The sequence below is a fragment of the Zootoca vivipara genome, chromosome 11 (genome assembly GCF_965207765.1).
Source record: "Zootoca vivipara chromosome 11, rZooViv2.hap1.1, whole genome shotgun sequence".
Taxonomy (NCBI): Eukaryota; Metazoa; Chordata; class Lepidosauria; order Squamata; family Lacertidae; genus Zootoca; species Zootoca vivipara.
The window spans coordinates 57052636-57070428 of NC_142594.1; the positions used below are offsets into that span (position 1 = coordinate 57052636).

Consider the following 17793-nt stretch of genomic DNA (forward strand, 5'->3'; position numbering starts at 1 on the left):
GCAGTAAATCAGAGAGCTGCAGGAATCTCAGCTAAATCATCCCTGACAGATGGCCATCGAACCTCTGCTTAAAAACCTTCAATGAGGGAGAGTCCATCATCTCACAAGGGAGACCGTTCCACTGACCTTCTTGCCACCAGAAGATTCTTCCTGGGGTTTAGTCAGAATCTTTAGCTAGAATCTCCTTTTTTGTCCTCCAGGCGACAGCCCTTCAGATATTTGAAGATGGCTCTCCTATCACTGTTATTATTAGTAAGATCTGGTTGGTTGGCATCCATCTCTCTCGGGAGACAATGGAGCAGCGAAGTCAAATAATAATATATATTATCCACATGTGTATACAATCTGTTTTAACTGTTCTTAACTTAAAATGGTTTTAGTCCAATGGAAAACCAGTGAGGTCGCAACTAAGGAAGAATGGCAACTCAAGCTGATGGAATATGCGCAGCTCGCAAACTTAACATATAGAATAAAAGAACAAGAAGCACATATGTTTAGAGAAGATTGGGAAATGTTTATGGGGTGATTGTGTACACTTGAAAATGCTGGCAGCATTAAGATAAACAGTGTAAATAAGTTTTGATGGATATAATAATGGATTACTGAATGGTTTAGTTCAGGCACGTCCAACAGGTAGATTGTGATCTACTGGTAGATCACTGGACATCTGTGGTAGAACACTGGCAGATCGCTGGCTCCCCTCAAAGAAGCTCAACAACTTTGGCTCCCCTAAAAACAGCTCTGACCCCCTCAAAAAACGAGGATTCCACCCCTGAAAAAAGCTCAACAACTATGATCTGAACCAAAAAAAACTGGCCTTCCTCCTCCCTAAAAAAACAGGGCTTTCTTTCCTGAAAAAAGCTCAACAATTTTGACCTGAACCCCCCAAAGGGGTGGTGGGTGATAGATCACCGCCAGTTTTTAACTCAGTTTTTAACTCATTTTGCAATCTATTGGGAGTTGGCCACCCCTGTTTATGTAAAATATGCAGGAATTTATGATATGCAAAATGAACCATGTAAAGAGAGGAAGGGAAGACTTTGATATTTTAAGGATGTTTAAATGAGCATTCTAAATGGTGAAACAGAAAAAATGGTTTTATCCCTCCCTGGGACCTGCTGGTGAAAAGCAGGTCATACATTTAATGATAATGTAATAAGGGGAATATTGAAACACGCAAGTCTGCGTCTACACAGACTCCATATTCCATAGCAGGCCAGATCTTGCAATACCCAAGAGAGCCTTGGTCAGTTCTGCAACTCGGCTGTCTCCTTCATTCAGCCCACCCATTAGCCTGGCAGCAAACCTAGCAAGGAAAGTGGGGCCAATCCTCATGAACATTTGCAGGGTTCTGTGCCTGCTGGTTACCTGGTTTGCTTCCATCCACCTCAGTCTGCAGCTTCCCCGCAGAGGCTGCTATAGAGCAGAGGAGGAGGCAGCAGAAGTGGGACTGGCAGGCCTCAAACGCTGTGATTTTTGCCGCCTTTAACAAATTGCAATTCCTGGGGGGGATGCCATTTTCTGATTTGCCTTAGGCGGCAAAATGTCTTGTGCTGGCCCTTCCCTTGTCTCCGGATCGGCAGAGGGTGGAGAGAGGGACATTCTGCCGCCAAATGCTCAAACGTGACTCCCCTCCTTTTCCCCTGTTTTTGCTCCTGCAGCTGCGAGGAAACGGGCACCAAGCGGCTCCTGCCTCCAAGGCCTGGCGAATCTCCTGGCGGAAAGGCCCGTCAACTCTCCTGGTCACTTTCAGCCGCTCCCCAGCAAGGCCCAGGGCAGCTCGGAGCAAAGGGAAGTGCAGGCGAGCGTCTCTTCAGCTGAGGAAGGTGAGGGTCTCTGCAGGAGCGTCCTGGCGCCAGAGGCCAGGGCAGCTTTTGTAAGCTTCCAAAGTGGCACATCCAAGTTGACATGTTTAATCGGAAAGAAGTCATGGTCAAGATTGGAAACATAGACTTTTTGCGTGAAAGAGAAAATGAACTTGTGATATTTGGTTTTGAGGACTGAATATAATGCTGGTCTATAGAAAGTGGGTTTGTTTTTGGATTTTTATATATAGCAGACAGATGAAGAAATCAGAAGTTCTCTTTTTTCTGTTTCTTTTCTTTTCCCCTTTATCCTTTCTCTATCTTCCTATCTCTTTCTTTCCTTTTCTGGCCTGTGTTTTTAGTTACCGTGTTTCTCCAAAAATAAGACACCATCTTATATTTATTTTTCCTCAAAAAAACCCACACTATGGCTTATTTTCAGGGGATGTCTTATTTTTTTCCTACTTCTGCTGCCGCGGCCGGCATTTCTACTGCGCCTATCACTATTGCTTATTTTTGGGGTATGCCTTATATTCCTTGAATGCTTAAAAATCCTGCTATGGCTTATTTTATGGCTACGTCTTATTTTCGAAGAAACAGGGTAGATTAGCTTTTTAGCTCTGACATTGATTTTTGTATTCCTTCTTCCAAATTTCCACTTCATCTCGAAAAGCAACATTTTATTTGACGGTCTATTATGGTTTATATTTTGAATTTGATATATATGGGGGCACCAAAATCTTTAGTTTGCTTATGACCTCTAAAGGTCTTCATCCAGCCCTGGGCAGAGCATAGTGATGCCGGCTAGCAGCCCTGAAAGCCTCTTCTAAAGGACCTGACCCTTAGGTCCAGTCGTGACCAACTCTGGGGTTGTGGCACTAATCTCGCGTTATTGGCCGAGGGAGCCGGCGTACAGCTTCCAGGTCATGTGGCCAGCATGACAAAGCCGCTTCTGGCGAACCAGAGCAGCACACGGAAATGGTGTTCACCTTCCCGCTTGGAGCGGTACCTATTTATCTACTTGCACTTTGACGTGCTTTCGAACTGCTAGGTTGGCAGGAGCTGGGACCGAGCAACGGGAGCTCACCCCGTCGTGGGGATTCGAACCGCCGACCTTCTGATCAGCAAGCCCTAGTCTCTGTGGTTTAACAGTGCCACCCGTGTCCCTATGAAAGCCTCCTCTACTCCTGCTATAAGATTTGTGGTCATCACAGCTGGGGAAAAGATCTGTCCACAGGCCATGTAGGAAAGCCAGATTCTGGAGAAGGATGCTAGGGAAGAAAGTGGCATACACTGAAATAATTTGCCGCTCAGGAGCTGCCGGCCTTCAGTAACAAAGGCCCTCTGATTTACTGAATTTTGAGATCCACCTTGTAATGGGTTTTTTTTGCCTTTCTCTGCGCAGAAGGGGCGAGTGAGAGCAGCCCTCTCCAGGGCCTGCTCAGGTGCCTGAAGGAGATCACTGCCCGGGGCCCCAGTCCGTGCAGCCTGTCATCCAGCAATTCCCCGGCCAGAAGCACGCGGGGAGAACCAAGGTGCAAACGTCCCAAGGAAGAGGAGGCGGAGGCCAGGAGGGCAGCCCAGGAAGGTGAGCCTCTGGGGCTGCACCTCTGGCAAGGCAGTGGCAAGGGCAGGCAATGGTAGTGTCAGTGTGGTGTCAGAGCCAGTGTGGTGTAGTGGTTAAGAGCGGTAGTCTCGTAATCTGGGAAGCCGGGTTCGTGTCTCTGCTCCTCCACATGCAGCTGCTGGGTGACCTTGGGCTAGTCACACTTCTTTGAAGTCTCTCAGCCCCACTCACCTCACAGAGTGTCTGTTGTGGGGGAGGAGGGGAAAGGAGATTGTTAGCCGCTTTGAGACTCCTTCGGGTAGTGATAAAGAGGGATATCAAATCCAAACTCTTCTTCTTCTGTCCTGTGGATTCTGCGTAGGGCAGGTGTACACTTAAATCAGAGGTTACTAACATGGCACCAGTAGGTGCTGTGGCACCCTGGGCATCTCCCGCTGGTGCCCAGAAAGCCCCTGAGCACCTACATCGCCCCTTTATTTGTGAAGGGCTGAGGAAAGTACATAGAGGTGAAGGAGGAAGTGGGGAAGAGAGACATTCTTTCCCACATTCTGTTCTTTTCTGTGTGTGGTTTTCAAGGCGCAGATTCTATCGGATCTGACTTTGACCCAGATCCCTTGGAAAAGCAAAGTTTGGGAGGTGGTGGTGGTCGTGGTGGTGATGATGATAATATTGATGATGATAATAATAATATTATATAATGATAATATTAAAAAAAATATTATTTATACCCCGCCCATCTGGCTGGGTTTCCCCAGCCCCTCTGGGCAGTTCCTAACAGAACATTAAAAACACAATAAAATATCAAACATTAAAAACTTCCTTAAACAGGGCTGCTTTCAGATGTCTTCAAGAAGTCATATACCTGTAGTTATTTATTTCCTTGACATCTGATGGGAGGGCGTTCTACAGGGCAGGTGCCACCACCGAGAAGGCCCTCTGCCTGGTTTCCTGTAACTTCACATCTCGCAGGGAAGGAACTGCCAGAAGGCCCTAAGAGCTGGACCTCAGTGTCTGGGCTGAACAATGGGGGTAGGGATGCTCCTTCAGGTATACTGGGCCGAGGCCGTTTAGGGCTTTCAAGGTCAGCACCAACACTTTGAACTTTGCTTGGAAACATACTGGGAGCCAATGTATGTCTTTAAGCACCGGTGTTATGTTTTCCTTCCTTCCTTCCGTCCGTCCGTCTCTCTTTCTCTTTCTCTCTCTCTCTGACTCTCTCTCTCTCTCTCTGTGGTGCAGGGAGGGGGTCAATCCCTGGTAGGAGGGATAGAAATAACCATGTTTCAGTGGCACACACTAAAAACCTGTACGTGCCCGTAGGTCAAAAAAGGTTGGTGACCCCCTGATTTAAATCAATGATAGCCCACTGCTGAAACGTATCTTGGGGTGCCAAAAAGTCTGAGCCTAATATTCTCCCCCTGCAGAGCTTCAAACAGGTCAGAGGAACCGCCTGAAGGAAAGGTCGCTGGGCAGTGACGGTCCGGCCACCACGCCCTTGAGTGACTCTCTCCCACAGATAGAGGCTGGGGACAGGAGCCCGACCCCCGAGGCTGGCAGGGAGCATCAAGGTGAGTCAACAGAAGGGGTGCAGCAGCCGCAGAGTCTTAAAATCCAGCTTCCCATTCTCACGGGTCCATTGGACGGGCTCAGCATCTGAGCACAAGAGCACACACTTCTGTGTCGTATCCTGGGATTCAGAAGCATTGCTGCCTCAGACTGTGGAGCTGGCAGACAGCGATAGCTTTCTCCTCCTTAAATTTATCCAGTCCTCTTTTATTTTATAAAAGACCCTTTAGCCACAGCAGCATCTCCAGCTCACGCCGGCCCATGTCTCTTGTCGTTCTTTTCAGGAGCCGCCCCCTCAAGCACTCTGGCCCGGGGCAGCTGCCCCAAGAGAAATGGGCATTTCTGCCTCTCGAGAGGGAGATCCGCCGCGCTCAAGTTCGGTGCTCAGAGGCTGAGCAATTCCAGCTCCCCCAAGAGTGGGGTGAAAAGGTTGCTGGGGGCAGGTAAATCCCCAAAGGACAGCCGTGAATCGGGAAGCTTGAGAAGCTGCAGCCTTTGTAGTCTCGGCAAATATCTCAATCCTGTCGATCATTTCTTAGTTGTGTCTGCTGGTAGGATATTGCCCATCTTGGATGGAAAAGCAAGGAGGGCTGGCTGAGGTTGATGGGAACTGTAAATTAAAAAATCTGGGGGTTTGGGATATATGCAGAGTGTGCACACATAGTTAGGTCAGGAGACAAGCAAGCAACTTCTGTTTATTTTCTTCTTCTTCTATTATTATTATTATTATTATTATTTATTTTTATACCATCCTTCATCGAAAGATAGTTGAAATGAAACCAGCAAAACAATAGCACCCCCCACCCAGTATTATTATTTATGAATTACTTCCCGTAAACCAGTGTTTCCCAAATTTGGCCCTCCAGCTGTTTTTGGACTACAACTCCCTAGCTAATGGGACCAGTGGTCAGGGGTGATGTGAATTGTAGTCCCCAAACAGCCAGAGACCCAAGTTTGGGAAACACTGCTGCAAATCATCTCAGAGCAACCAAACAGTGAAAATATCAGCAATGCACACCGTTATGAAGATTCTACATATAAAAGCATCCCTGATCTAAAACATCACAAGATGTTGAGCAGAATTTCCAGAACTCTCAGTTAGGCTGGATGTTAAGTGCGGTACTTGGGGGGAAGAAGATGAGTTCTGGATGCATATTTCACAATCGGGGTTACACCCAACCACTCCAGAACATAGCGGGGGGAAAGATCTACGAAGAAGGGCCGTTTCTTACATGCTTTTTAAAAAATCCTTCATTTGCAGCACAGGGAGGTGAGGACCAAACTCCAGGCACCTCGTCCTACAGCTGCAAACTGCAAGGCGATGCCGAGTCAGGAAATCTGCGCAAGAAAAGGTGTCTCAATGTAGACCCAAATCCGGCCCTCCGCACCTGGGGGGACGGGAAGCCTCAGGAATGCCGCCCTGAGGTTGAAGACGGCATGGGTCCAGCCCTGTCGAAGAAGCTGGACCGCCTTTCTGCGGACATGAGCGCTGTCTGTAGGGACGTCTCTCGCCTGCAGAGCCACGTGGACCGCTTGGAGCAGGATGCCCGGGGTTGGGTCCTCGAGCTGGCGGCGCTGCGCATGGAGAACCACAGCCTGAGCGAGTGTGTGCGGCGCATGGAGAGGCGCTTCCGCGCTCTGGAGAACCGCTCCCGCCGCAACAACCTGCGCGTCCTCGGCCTGCCGGAGGGGAGCGAAGGCAGTGACACGGTCGCCTTCTTGCAGAAGACTTTGCCTACCCTGCTGGGCCTGCCCCCGGAAGCCCCGCCCCTGGAGATTGAGAGCGCCCGCCGGGTGCAAGGGGGCACGTCCTGGGACCCCAGCGGCAGGCCCCGACCCTTGGTGCTCCAGCTCCTGCGCTCGGGAGACAGGGCGGCCATTTTGCAGGCGGCCCGTGGGCGGCCTCTCAGCTATGCCGGCGCGCAGGTCACCATCTTGCCGGACTTCTGCTCCTCGCTCTCACAGCGAAGGAGGGTTCCCTTTGGGACGTTCCGGAGGACCCGATGGCCGGCGGACCTCTGCTTTGGCTCCCGGCACCCCTCCTGCTGCTACGCCTGGGCGCCAGGCCTACGGGAGCCTCTGGCCAGCTCGGGGGCCCTGAGGGGCGAGAGAGAAAGCCGGCTTCCCAGAGGACCGGGGATGGGGAACTGGGGCACGGAAACGTCACCCGGCCCAGTGCATTGTGGGGGGTGCCACTCCGCAGGGAGCTGCGAGCAACACAACAACAACCCCTGATGCGGGAAAGAGGGTTCTTGGCAGAGGGTGGTGACGGTTGGCTTGCTCCTCCTGCCCTTTGCTCTGGGTAGGGCCTGTCCTCAGGCGGCGGGTGCTGCAGGAGCAGGCGGCAAACTATTGGTGGCCATGTATCTTGCCCTTCACCCCTCCAGCTGGTCAGGCTCGGCTGCCAGCCCAGTTGGCTGCTGTGGCCGCCATTTTGCCTCCGGGGTCCTTCCCCACATTTCTGCCCCAGCTTCTTTGTCATTTCTCCGGAGCTGCTTGGCAAAATCTTTTGGACACCATTCGAGGGTAGGTCCGCCGTCTTGAGGGTGCCTCGTCATGGTCTCTCAGGCTGAGAATGCCCCCCCCCCTTAAATGCACCATCCATCCAAGATACGGCAGCCCAGACACACCAAGGAGGGTTTGGGGGGGCACCCCCTTGCTGTGGAGGCGGAGCTCTCTTCCTCTTAAGGCACAGTGAAGCCCTTTGTTTGTGTTTATATTAAAGACCTTTTGGTCTAGGCAAGCCTCGGCTGGCTGGCGACAATTCAGGGTCAACGTGTGTTTTTAAAACGTGTTGCTTTTATATTTTTTAAAGAACCAATATTTTATATGGGTATTTTGCTTCTAGGTGTGGTTGTCAACGTGCCCGCCCAGAGTCTTTGGCTATAAATATGAACATTAAAGAAATGAAATAAAATAGAAAAATTCCTTCCAGTAGCACTAAGTTTGTCATTGGTATGAGCTTTCGTGTACATGCACACTTCTTCAGACACTTCTTCAGAGAAGTGTGCATGCACACGAAAGCTCATACCAATGACAAACTTAGTTGGCCTCTAAGCTGCTACTGGAAGGAATTTTTCTATTTTATTTTTATTTTGTTTCAATGGCAGACCAACACGGCTACCTACCTGTAACAAAGAAATGAAGTTGGGAAAATATCTGTGCCTCTCGGAAGGGTTATTTTCAGAGGGTGTGTGCAGCTTCTGGGTGGCTCATAGGTGTTTGTTTGTTTGTTTGTTGTTGACATATTTTATTTATTTTCATTAAAAATTTACATGCAAACAGTTTGTGTAACCATTTTGTGAGATTCTCTGAATGAAAACTGTGGAGAAGATAAGATAAGATAAGATATAAGATATCTTTATTGACATTGTCCTGTACTCATGAGAACTACATATGAGAATGTACTCATATGTAGTTTTAAGAACCCATGTAGGGGATGGGGGGGGGAGTCACGAGGCTCATAGGTGTTTTGGGTCAGGTGTGGGGAACCTTTGGCCCTCCAGATGTTGCTGAACAACAACTCCCATCAGACCTGGCAAGTAGGGAATATGTAGTTCAGCAACATCTGGAGGGCCCTAGGTTCACCACACAGAGAACTTCTCTTCCTGGGCGTTCCACTTGATTTCAGCTGGGAACTGATTCCAGAGGGCTCAAGCAGCAACACTAGAAGCCCGATTTCTAGTACGGTAGCATCCTAGAATTTTAGAGTTGGAAGGGACCCCAAGAGTCATCTAGTCCAACCCCCTGCAACGCAGGAATCCCACCTAAACGAAGGGCACCTCTGGGGCATGAGGTGCCGTCAGCATTGCCCCCTCCGAGCAGCGCAGTTGATGGAGGGAATGAGCAGTGGCTCTGGTGGAGGCCTCAACCTTTTCGCCTGATTCTTCCGTCTCAAACATCAGCTTCCTATTACAGCAGGCAAAACCAAAAGACAATTTAAAAAACCCTCACAGCCCTGGAGTTCTGACAGCCCCCTTTGCTTACTGCATCCTGTCTGAAGTTTGTTAAAAGTGCAGGACGATTGCCAAGGAAAACATGTTGGCAGCCAGCCCCGCGATCTTCTCCCCAGGCCCCCGGTTCCCTCAAGTGGAACTAAAGTGGGTTTCTGCTGGTCTTTAGCCTCAAGTGCCGTGAAGAAATAGGAGCAGACACAGACCCCCATCTCTGCCTACTGTGCCAGGCAATTTCCTGGCTTGGTCACATCATTGGAGAGGCGTTTTGGACACCCTTGTGTTCCCCTGAAGCAGTCCTGCAAACCAGAGATCACCTCCATGGTGCTGTTTGAGGGGGGAAACGGAACCCCAGAATTCCCATCCCCACCAGGCAAAGATCACCCCAACAGATGATCGGCCTGTGCCATATTGACGGATACAAATGACGAGAGTTCTTCAGAAAAACCTTATTGCTTCATCTTAGGCCACATTCACACCATATATTTAAAGTTCTACGTTAGGATACAACTTTAAACCATCATAAGAACGTAAGGATCAGGGCTGCAAGAACACTAATTGCCAAAAACTGGAAAAAAGAATACCGACCAAAAAAAAAAAGAATGGCAAGACAAATTATTTTATTATATTGAATTGGCTAAATTGACAGAGGCTATTAGGGGGCAGCCCAAGCAAAAATTCCAAAAGAATGAGAAAAATAGAATACCTTAAAAAGTAGTGCCCTCAAATTAATACTTGGACTTGTTTCAATTAACTTCTGCAAAGCAAATTATGGTGTAAAAGTTAAAAACGGAAAAAAGGGGTAAGAAAGAAATGAGATGGAAACTGTTTACCAAAAATAAAAATAGAATTGTGCTGAGGATGAAGGAAGTCAACTGGAAGAAAATAAGAACTGAAATATGGTATATATATATTGTTTATTATTCGTTTTGTATAATTTTCTGTATATTACTTTGATACTGTTTTTCTTTTCATTTTCATTTTTCGTTTTTCTTTGTTTATTATTATTTTTATATTTACTTGTGTGAGTGAGTGAGTGTGTGTGTGTTTGTGTTGTAAAATAAAATTTAATAACAAATTATATATATATATTAAAAAGGATCAGGCCAATGGCTCACTCCGTCCAGCCTCTTGTCTTCACAATGACCAACCAGATACCTGTAGGAAACACACAAGCAGGATTCGAACACAAGAGTCCTCTCCCTTCCTACGGTTTCCAGCAACTGGGATTCAGAAGCAACGCTGCCTCTGACTCTGGGGACAGAGCAAAGCTATCCTGGCTAGGAGTTGATAGCCCTGTCCTCCACCATGAATGGCTTCTCCCAAAGAATTGTGGGTTCTGAGAGTGGCCAGGAGACCCCTATTCCCTTCCCAGACCTGGGAGTTGACTCTTTATGAGCATAAGCAGGATCTGGACAGGAGCGTCAGGCCTAATGAGCACAGCAACTCCGGCAGGTCTTGCCCCCGTGAAGCAGCTGCTGAGGTTGGAAGACCCTGCCGCCACACAGCTGCCCAAGTCTCCTCCTCTCCAGGGGAGACTGCGCCTGCATGTGCCAACCTCTCCTCCGCCCTGTTCATGCCTCTCCTAGTTCTGGGAGACAAGGCAGGAGGAGAGCTTGTCACAGCAGCAGCAGCAGCAGGAGGAGACACCCGTGACTCTGCACCAGCCAGACCCATCTCTGCCTCTTGGCCTCCCTCCTCTCCTGCCTCAGCCTCCAATTCTGGACTTCTCTCTGCCACAGACTCTCCCCGCTCACTAAGCTCAGTACCTCTTCAGCTTCCAACACCTCTTCTCCATCTTCTCCCTCTGACCACACTGTCATCCCACCAATAATCTCTGGGCTCTGAGCCTTCTTCCCCCCCTGGGGGTTCCCCCCAGCTGGTTCCTTTCACCATTGTGTCCAACCAGGCCATGTCACCCGGTATATACTTTTCACCTCCCACCTGAGACTCTCTTCTCCAGGTAAGCTGGGAACTGATCCTGGAACCCATATTAAGGAATATGGGGATCTGCCTTATACAGTGGTACCTCGGTTTACAAACACAATTGGTTCCGGAAGTCTGTACTTAACCTGAAGCATACTTAACCTGAAGCAAACTTTCCTATTGAAACAAAATTAAAAAATTCGTGTGCATGCACAGGAAAGCTCATACCAAAATAAAAACTTAGTTGGTCTTTAAGGTGCTACTGAAGGGATTTTTTTATTTTGCTTCGACTCAGACCAACACGGCTACCTACCTGTAACTTTCCTATTGAAAGTAATGGAAAGTGGATTAATCCGTTCCAGACGGTCCGTGGAGTACTTAAACTGAAGCGTACTTAATCTGAAGTGAACTTTCCCATTGAAAGTAATGAAAAGTGGATTAATCTGTTCCAGACGGGTCCGTGGAGTACTCAACCTGAAGCGTACTTAACCCGAGGTATGAGTGTAATTGGTTCCGGAAGTCCGTACTTGACCTGAAGCAAACTTTCCCATTGAAAGTAATGGAAAGTGGATTAATCCGTTCCAGATGGGTCCGCGGAGTACTTCAACTGGAAATACTCCAACCGAGGCGTACTTAAACCGAGGTATGACTGTACCAAGTCAGACCACCGGTCCCCCAAGCTCACTGTTGTCTAGACTGACTGGCAGCAGCTCCCCAGGATTTCAGACACGAGCCTTTCCCAACCCTACCGGGAGATTCCAGCAGGATTTGAATCTGCATGCAAAGCAGATACTCTACTCCTGAGCTACAGCTGAAGAGAGATGGCTCTTCTCTGCTGCTCCTTGACAGCTCGCCCCTGTTTCTCAGTTTACTAAGAGGCCTGTGCAGACACAGGGGCGGCCGTGTTTTTATGGATGGAGTTACTGTTAAGTTTCTATTCCTCTCACTGTGCAGGTCACATGCCTGTGTTATGCATTCCAGCAAAGCTTGTTAGAATCACAGGAGCGGAAGTTTGCTGTATTCTGTTTCTGTTTGCTTTCCCCCCCTTCAGACGTCTCTCAGAGAGAGGAGACATGTTTTCTTTTGTTCTGCCTTAAGGATTAATAAAGTAGCTTTTAGTACACAACCTCAGCCTGGCTTTGTCTGCCTTTTATCTCTGCTGGACTCTGAATATGTACTCAGCGCCTCCAAGACACAGGTCGTAATAAATCGTCGGGAAAGGGCTGTTGGAACTCTCTAGAGCTGGACGCTGATGGGAGAGACGGCCTGGATTCGTCTCTGCATTATGCCTGTGGATCATTCCTGCCCCTGGCTGACCCGACAGTTACAAGACTGCTGTAACATTTGACTCTACCAAATATCTCATTCGGGGGGGGGGGCGCTGATTCTTAGAGAGAGGTTGACTCTGCGAAGTCTGGACTTCTCTCTGCCACAGACTCTCCCCTCTCACTAAACCCTGTTGCCTCTTCAGATCCCAGCATCTCCTCTTCCCAGTCTTCTCCCTCTGACCACCCATCATGGTCCCACTACCCCTCCCTGGGCTCTGAGCCTTCTTCCCTGGGGGGTTCCCCATTCCTCTGCATCTAAACCGCCCATGTAATCTCATATATACTTTAGTTGAGACTCCTGCATTGCAGGGGGTTGGACTAGATGACCCTTGGGGGGGTCCTCTTCCAATTCTACCATGCTATGATTTTATTATCCCCCCTGGGAATTGTGGCTTGGTGTGGGGAATAAAGCTCTCCTAACAATTACCCCTGTTAAATATCTAGGCCTGGATCACTTCCTCAGCCTGTCACCTGCCTCCTTTCTCCGAGGAACGACAGCTGTAACCTTTTCCAGCAAGCCACAACTCATCGGAAGCTTTTTGGCTGTCTGGATGACTTGCTTTGCCTCCTCGGGGCTTGGTTGATGCCACCGGATCTGTCTTCCCTTCCTGCATTCCTTGATATGAAAATTGGAGATAGACAAGTTGGCTCATTCAGACCGTGGGGAGGAGTAAAAACAAACAAACGCCTCTTTGTTTGAACTAGGGAAAATGCCACATTGTCTTGGAGGCAGTAAATTCTGAATACGGTGGAACCTTGGTTTTTGAACGTAATCTGTTCCGAAAGACTGCTCGACTTCCGAAATGTTGGAAAACCAAGGGCTGTTGGAAAATTCAATTGAGAAAATTGAAAAACGCTGTGGAAGCCATTCAACTTCCAAGGTACATTAGAAAATGGAAGCATTTACTTCTAGGTTTTCTGCATTTGGGTTCCGAAACATTCATCAATGGAGACGTTCGAGAACCGAGGTTCCACTGTACCAGTTGCTGGAAAAAGAAGGGAAGAAATTAGGGAGGGAAGGAAGGAAAGAAGGAAGGAAGGAAGGAAGGAAGGAAGGAAGGAAGGAAGGAAGGAAGGAAGGAAGGAAGGAAGGAAGGAAGGAAGGAGACGGTTACCAGCATGTGGGGCTTTTTAGTTTAGAGAAAAGGTGAGGATGAGGTGACCTGTTAGAAGTTCATAACCGAAACAGGAGAGAATCTGTACCGGGTGGAACCCACAGAGAAGATGGAAATGATGTCTTCCCCAGTTCAAGGGAGACTAGATTCCACAATGAGACCTCTGCCATTTGGCCTGCCATTTACCAGGAACCAATTATCCTGAGAGGGAACGTTCTGACACGGAGGAGCCTTTGCAGAATGCTGCAGCACGATTGCTGACATGATCAAGACCTTGTCAACAGATGAGGTCTGTGCTCAGAGATAATGCACTGGCTGCCTATTTGCTACTGGGCCAAGTTCAAGCTGTTGTTATTACATACCCCTCAACTGTCCAGGAAAAACCGGGACAACCCATTCCCCCCCCTAAAAAAAATGTTGGAATTTTGACCGCCACAATCTCATGCTGTGATCTCACGCTTTTTTCGGAGCCGTGGTTTCATACAGCGCCCCCCGAAACATGTGTTTTTCGGTGTTGTGCCCCCAAAAGCACCATTGGGGGGGGTTGCGTTCTCATGGAAGATGGTGTCCCAGTTTTTTGTTGCAACATGTTGGAGGGTATGCTATTAGTACACAACCTGCTTTTTCATGCAATTCCATTTGCAGTCGTTTACAGGTCAATCACCCATTTCCACCACCCTCTGAGTGATACCCCTCCCCACCCTTTCTCTACATATAAGCATCTGGAGACTTCTATTTCAGTGTATCTGAAGAAGTGTGCTTGCACACGATAGCTCATAGCAAAATAAAAAACTTAGTTGGTCTTTAAGGTGCTGCTGGAAGGAATTTTTTTATTTTGTTTCAACTTGGGACCAATTTACCTGCAAGATCACTTTATCCCAGGGCCACCCATTCAGTTCCTTCGACCGACGGAATTGGCACTGTTACCGTTTCCATATGACCCCCATTTGTCAACTGGAGCAACTCAAATATTTTAGTGTGGCAGCGCTAAAACACTTTGGAACTCCCTGCCTATTGAATCCAGACAGGTGCTTTCACTGTACTCTTTTTCGGCGCCTCCTTAATAACATTTTTGTCTGGCCAAGCCTACCAAGGTGCGTCATTAGATGACGTTCTGCTTATAAGATTTCCCCCAGTGGTTTTATTTGACCTGTTTCTGGCATCTGGCATGACTGAGGCCATTATACATATTACAGCATCAACAAACAGTCCGAAGTTCCAAAGATCAGCATATTGCAACGATGGCGTTTTCGCACCTCTGCTTTTAAACCTACCAAAAAATGTCAGATTTCTTGATGTACATAGCAAAATCAAAGCCTTTCAGAGCTAAATGTGACTTTCATCCTGCCCCGCCCCCCGGCCATTCTTAATTTCTTTGTCCATTTCCCCACTAAATCAATGCTCCATATGTTGCTGAACCAGCAAGCTTTTGTAACTGCCTTTCATATCTTTCCTGAATTGTGCAATGCTCAGCCTCACTGTCATTGGCAACAAGAGACTGAGCCTTTAGTGTCATCGACCCAATCCTGTGGAACTCTCTGCCACTATAAATTCAGCAGGTACCTTCTGTGCCAACTTTTAAACACCGGCTGAAAGCCTTCCTACTCCCTCAAGCTCAAGAAGGCAATGAAGGGCACAACTTTCCACAATAGTTATATGATTTCTGATTTTAACCTTTTTTTTCAAAAAAAAAAAGATTTGGATTCAATAAAATCCATAAAGAGATACCCAGAATTGATTCTTTTTTTTTTAAGAAATATTTTTATTAATTTTCCAATTAAAACCAATTATATCACATTCAATATTTCAAATTATACACATATATATATCAATCAAACCGAATGTTATGCCAAATCATCTAAAGAATTTTTTATTTGGGTTCCCATGCTTCAAGAAATTGGGAATTCCTCGCAACTGTCCACTGCCGTCTTTTTTCTAAAGTTCAAATCGTCCTCCAAGTTCATAATAATCCAGATCTTCCCCTTACAGTCACATAGATGTTTTCCACTTTCATCCGATTGTTTCCCAGCTGCTGAGATAAATATCAAACAAAGTTTCACAGATGTTCTTTCTCCTGTGTGAGTTAATCAGTCCAGCCTCCCCATAAATCTTCTTAATGGAGCTCCCTGTTGCGTCGAAGCAGCACGAAGCAGCGCCATCTTAAAAAACTCAAATCACTTTCGTTTCCTCTCATAGCCATGAAGATTTACGATCATTATAGAATTTACAGCTTTTCCAGGCAGGAGACCCAAACATCAAACCATAAACTCTTGGTAAATTAATGGATCTCCTTGCCCTATAGCTGAACTTAGCTTCAGGTCGCTGCTCCAATTTAAAGTGCGTCACAGCTCATAAATCCTCCGAACGCGTCCAGAACTCCTTCCGTCCGACTAGGGGGGGGCTTTTCTCATCGGCAACTCCACATCTTTAAAAAATATGCTCAGTAACAACAGTTATAAAGTTCAACTCACACAGTCTTTTGCTTCTCTTTCACTCCAAACAAGCCAGGACATCGCGTCCGGGAAGGTACGAGGCAACAATATGAAGAAAAAAAAATAAAAACTCACTTCCCTTATCGCTCCGTCCCCATCAATCCTTCTTCCAGATGCTGTACAATCTTTGACTCCTCTCCCTCAGCAGCATAAATTTCTCAGCAGTAAACAGCGCTTCTTCCCCTCCTTCTGAAGTATGTCCATAGATTTAAGCCTAATTATCTTCTTTAACCATGGAAATCCCCGCCATGCAGATTAGCGTCCGGGAGTCCTGGCCCTCGTAAGTGCTCAGCCCAAGCTCCCCCCACTCCAAAAACAGTCGGAGTGGGTCTGGGGGCATCGCGGGCCAGCGGCCCCTCTCCGTAACCCCCGGAGAGGGTAGGGGTTTGCCATTTACTCCCCTAGCAACCGCCAAATTCCTTACGAAGGTCAGAGAGATGGAAAACAGGTCCGCCATTCCTGCAGGCGGAAACCGGAACCGATACCCAGAATTGATTCAACAAGTTGACATCAGCATAAGGCCGGGGCAACACAGCCAGATGGTTGAAGTATAAATAATGAAATTATTGTTGTTGTTGTTGTTGAGGTTGAACATTATCATTAAACTTATTATTCTAAAACATTTCAAAGAGCCCCAATTTTTCCATAAATTGCTTAAGCTGGTTTTGTATGTCAGTTAACTGTTTAATATGGTTTTTATCACATGGTTTTATGCAGTGCTTTTTTCTGGGGGTACACAGGTGAATGTGAGTTTGGCCTCATTGAGGGGCAGTATTTCAATATGAGTAGGAAAATGAGAGTACCCCTAAACATTTTTTAATAGAAAAAAGCACTGGTTTTATATACAGTTGTTTACGAAACCATACCCTCCAACATTTATCCGATGAAAATAGGGACGTCGCATTCCATAATGATAATTTTACTATTTATACTCCACACATCTTACTGGGTTGCCCCGGTCACTCTGGGCAGCTTCCAACATATATAAAAACACAATAAAACACCAAACTTTTTTTTTTTAAAAAAAATCTTCCCTATACAGGATTGCTTTCAGATAGCTCGGGGGTCGGATAACTCCATACTCTCCAATCTAAGCAAGATCAAACCTATCAATTCTGAAGGAAATCAGCCCTGAATGCTCACTGGAAGGACAGATCCTGAAGCTGAGGCGCCAATACTTTGGCCACCTCATGAGAAGAGAAGACTCCCTGGAAAAGACCTTGATGTTGGGAAAGATGGAGGGCACTAGGAGAAGGGGACGACAGAGGACGAGATGGTTGGACAGTGTTCTCGAAGCTACCAACATGAGTTTGACCAAACTGCGGGAGGCAGTGGAAGACAGGAGTGCCTGGCGTGCTATGGTCCATGGGGTCACAAAGAGTCGGACACGACTAAACGACTAAACAACAACAACAACAAAGGAAAACCGGGACATTCGGGGATCAAATCAGAAAACGGGACAGCTTCCTTAAATCAGGGATGTCCCTGGAAAATAGGGGCACTTGGAGGGTCTGAGGTGGTTTGAGCATCAAGGACCATCTCTTTCCATATGAACCGCCCCAGACCCTGAGATCATCCTCTGAGGCCCTTCTTCATGGGTCTCCTCCATGAAAGGTCCAGAGTGTGGCAGCATGAGAACAGGGCCTTTCCTGCAGTGGCTCCCCGTTTTGGGAATACTCTCCCCAGGGAGGTTCGTCTGGCTCCTTCATTATATACCTTTAAGCGATACATAGATGGCCTTCAGTACTTTCCCTTGGTATTATAGGGTCCATGTTTTGTAACCCTGTCTTGTTTAATCATAAATAGCTCCAGTCACTACCTTCCATGCCTGTGTTTTATTTACTTGGGTTTTGTTTTATGTTTGTTTTTGTTCAACGCTTTAACTTTTCGCAGTATACAAATACTTTTAGAAAGAACGAAATGGCAGAGAGTTTCCGCTTGTCCAACCCCCCTCAAATTTACTGGAAATGAAGAGTCAAAGGCCAGGGTCATAGACAGTGGGAGGGACATCCACTTCCCTCCAGCTTTAGGCTCTGAAAAC

At 47.4% G+C, this 17793-nt stretch overlaps 1 protein-coding gene across 5 annotated transcripts in view; it reads left to right on the top strand.

Annotated features, from left to right (window-relative positions):
• Window positions 1-8220, top strand: part of KRABD3 (KRAB domain containing 3) — a 51544-nt gene extending 43324 nt beyond the window's left edge. For 4 of the 5 annotated variants that reach the window (XM_060280458.2, XM_088653952.1, XM_060280460.2 and 1 more), the window contains 5 exons: window positions 1662-1826; window positions 3211-3393; window positions 4797-4940; window positions 5223-5381; window positions 6200-8220. In XM_060280458.2, coding sequence (XP_060136441.1) covers window positions 1662-1826; window positions 3211-3393; window positions 4797-4940; window positions 5223-5381; window positions 6200-7173 — 1625 coding nt within the window. In that variant the 3' untranslated portion in view covers window positions 7174-8220. The remainder of the gene's footprint in view (window positions 1-1661; window positions 1827-3210; window positions 3394-4796; window positions 4941-5222; window positions 5382-6199) is intronic. The other variant, XM_088653954.1, reaches the window with a different exon arrangement.
• Window positions 8221-17793: the final 9573 nt, after the last annotated feature.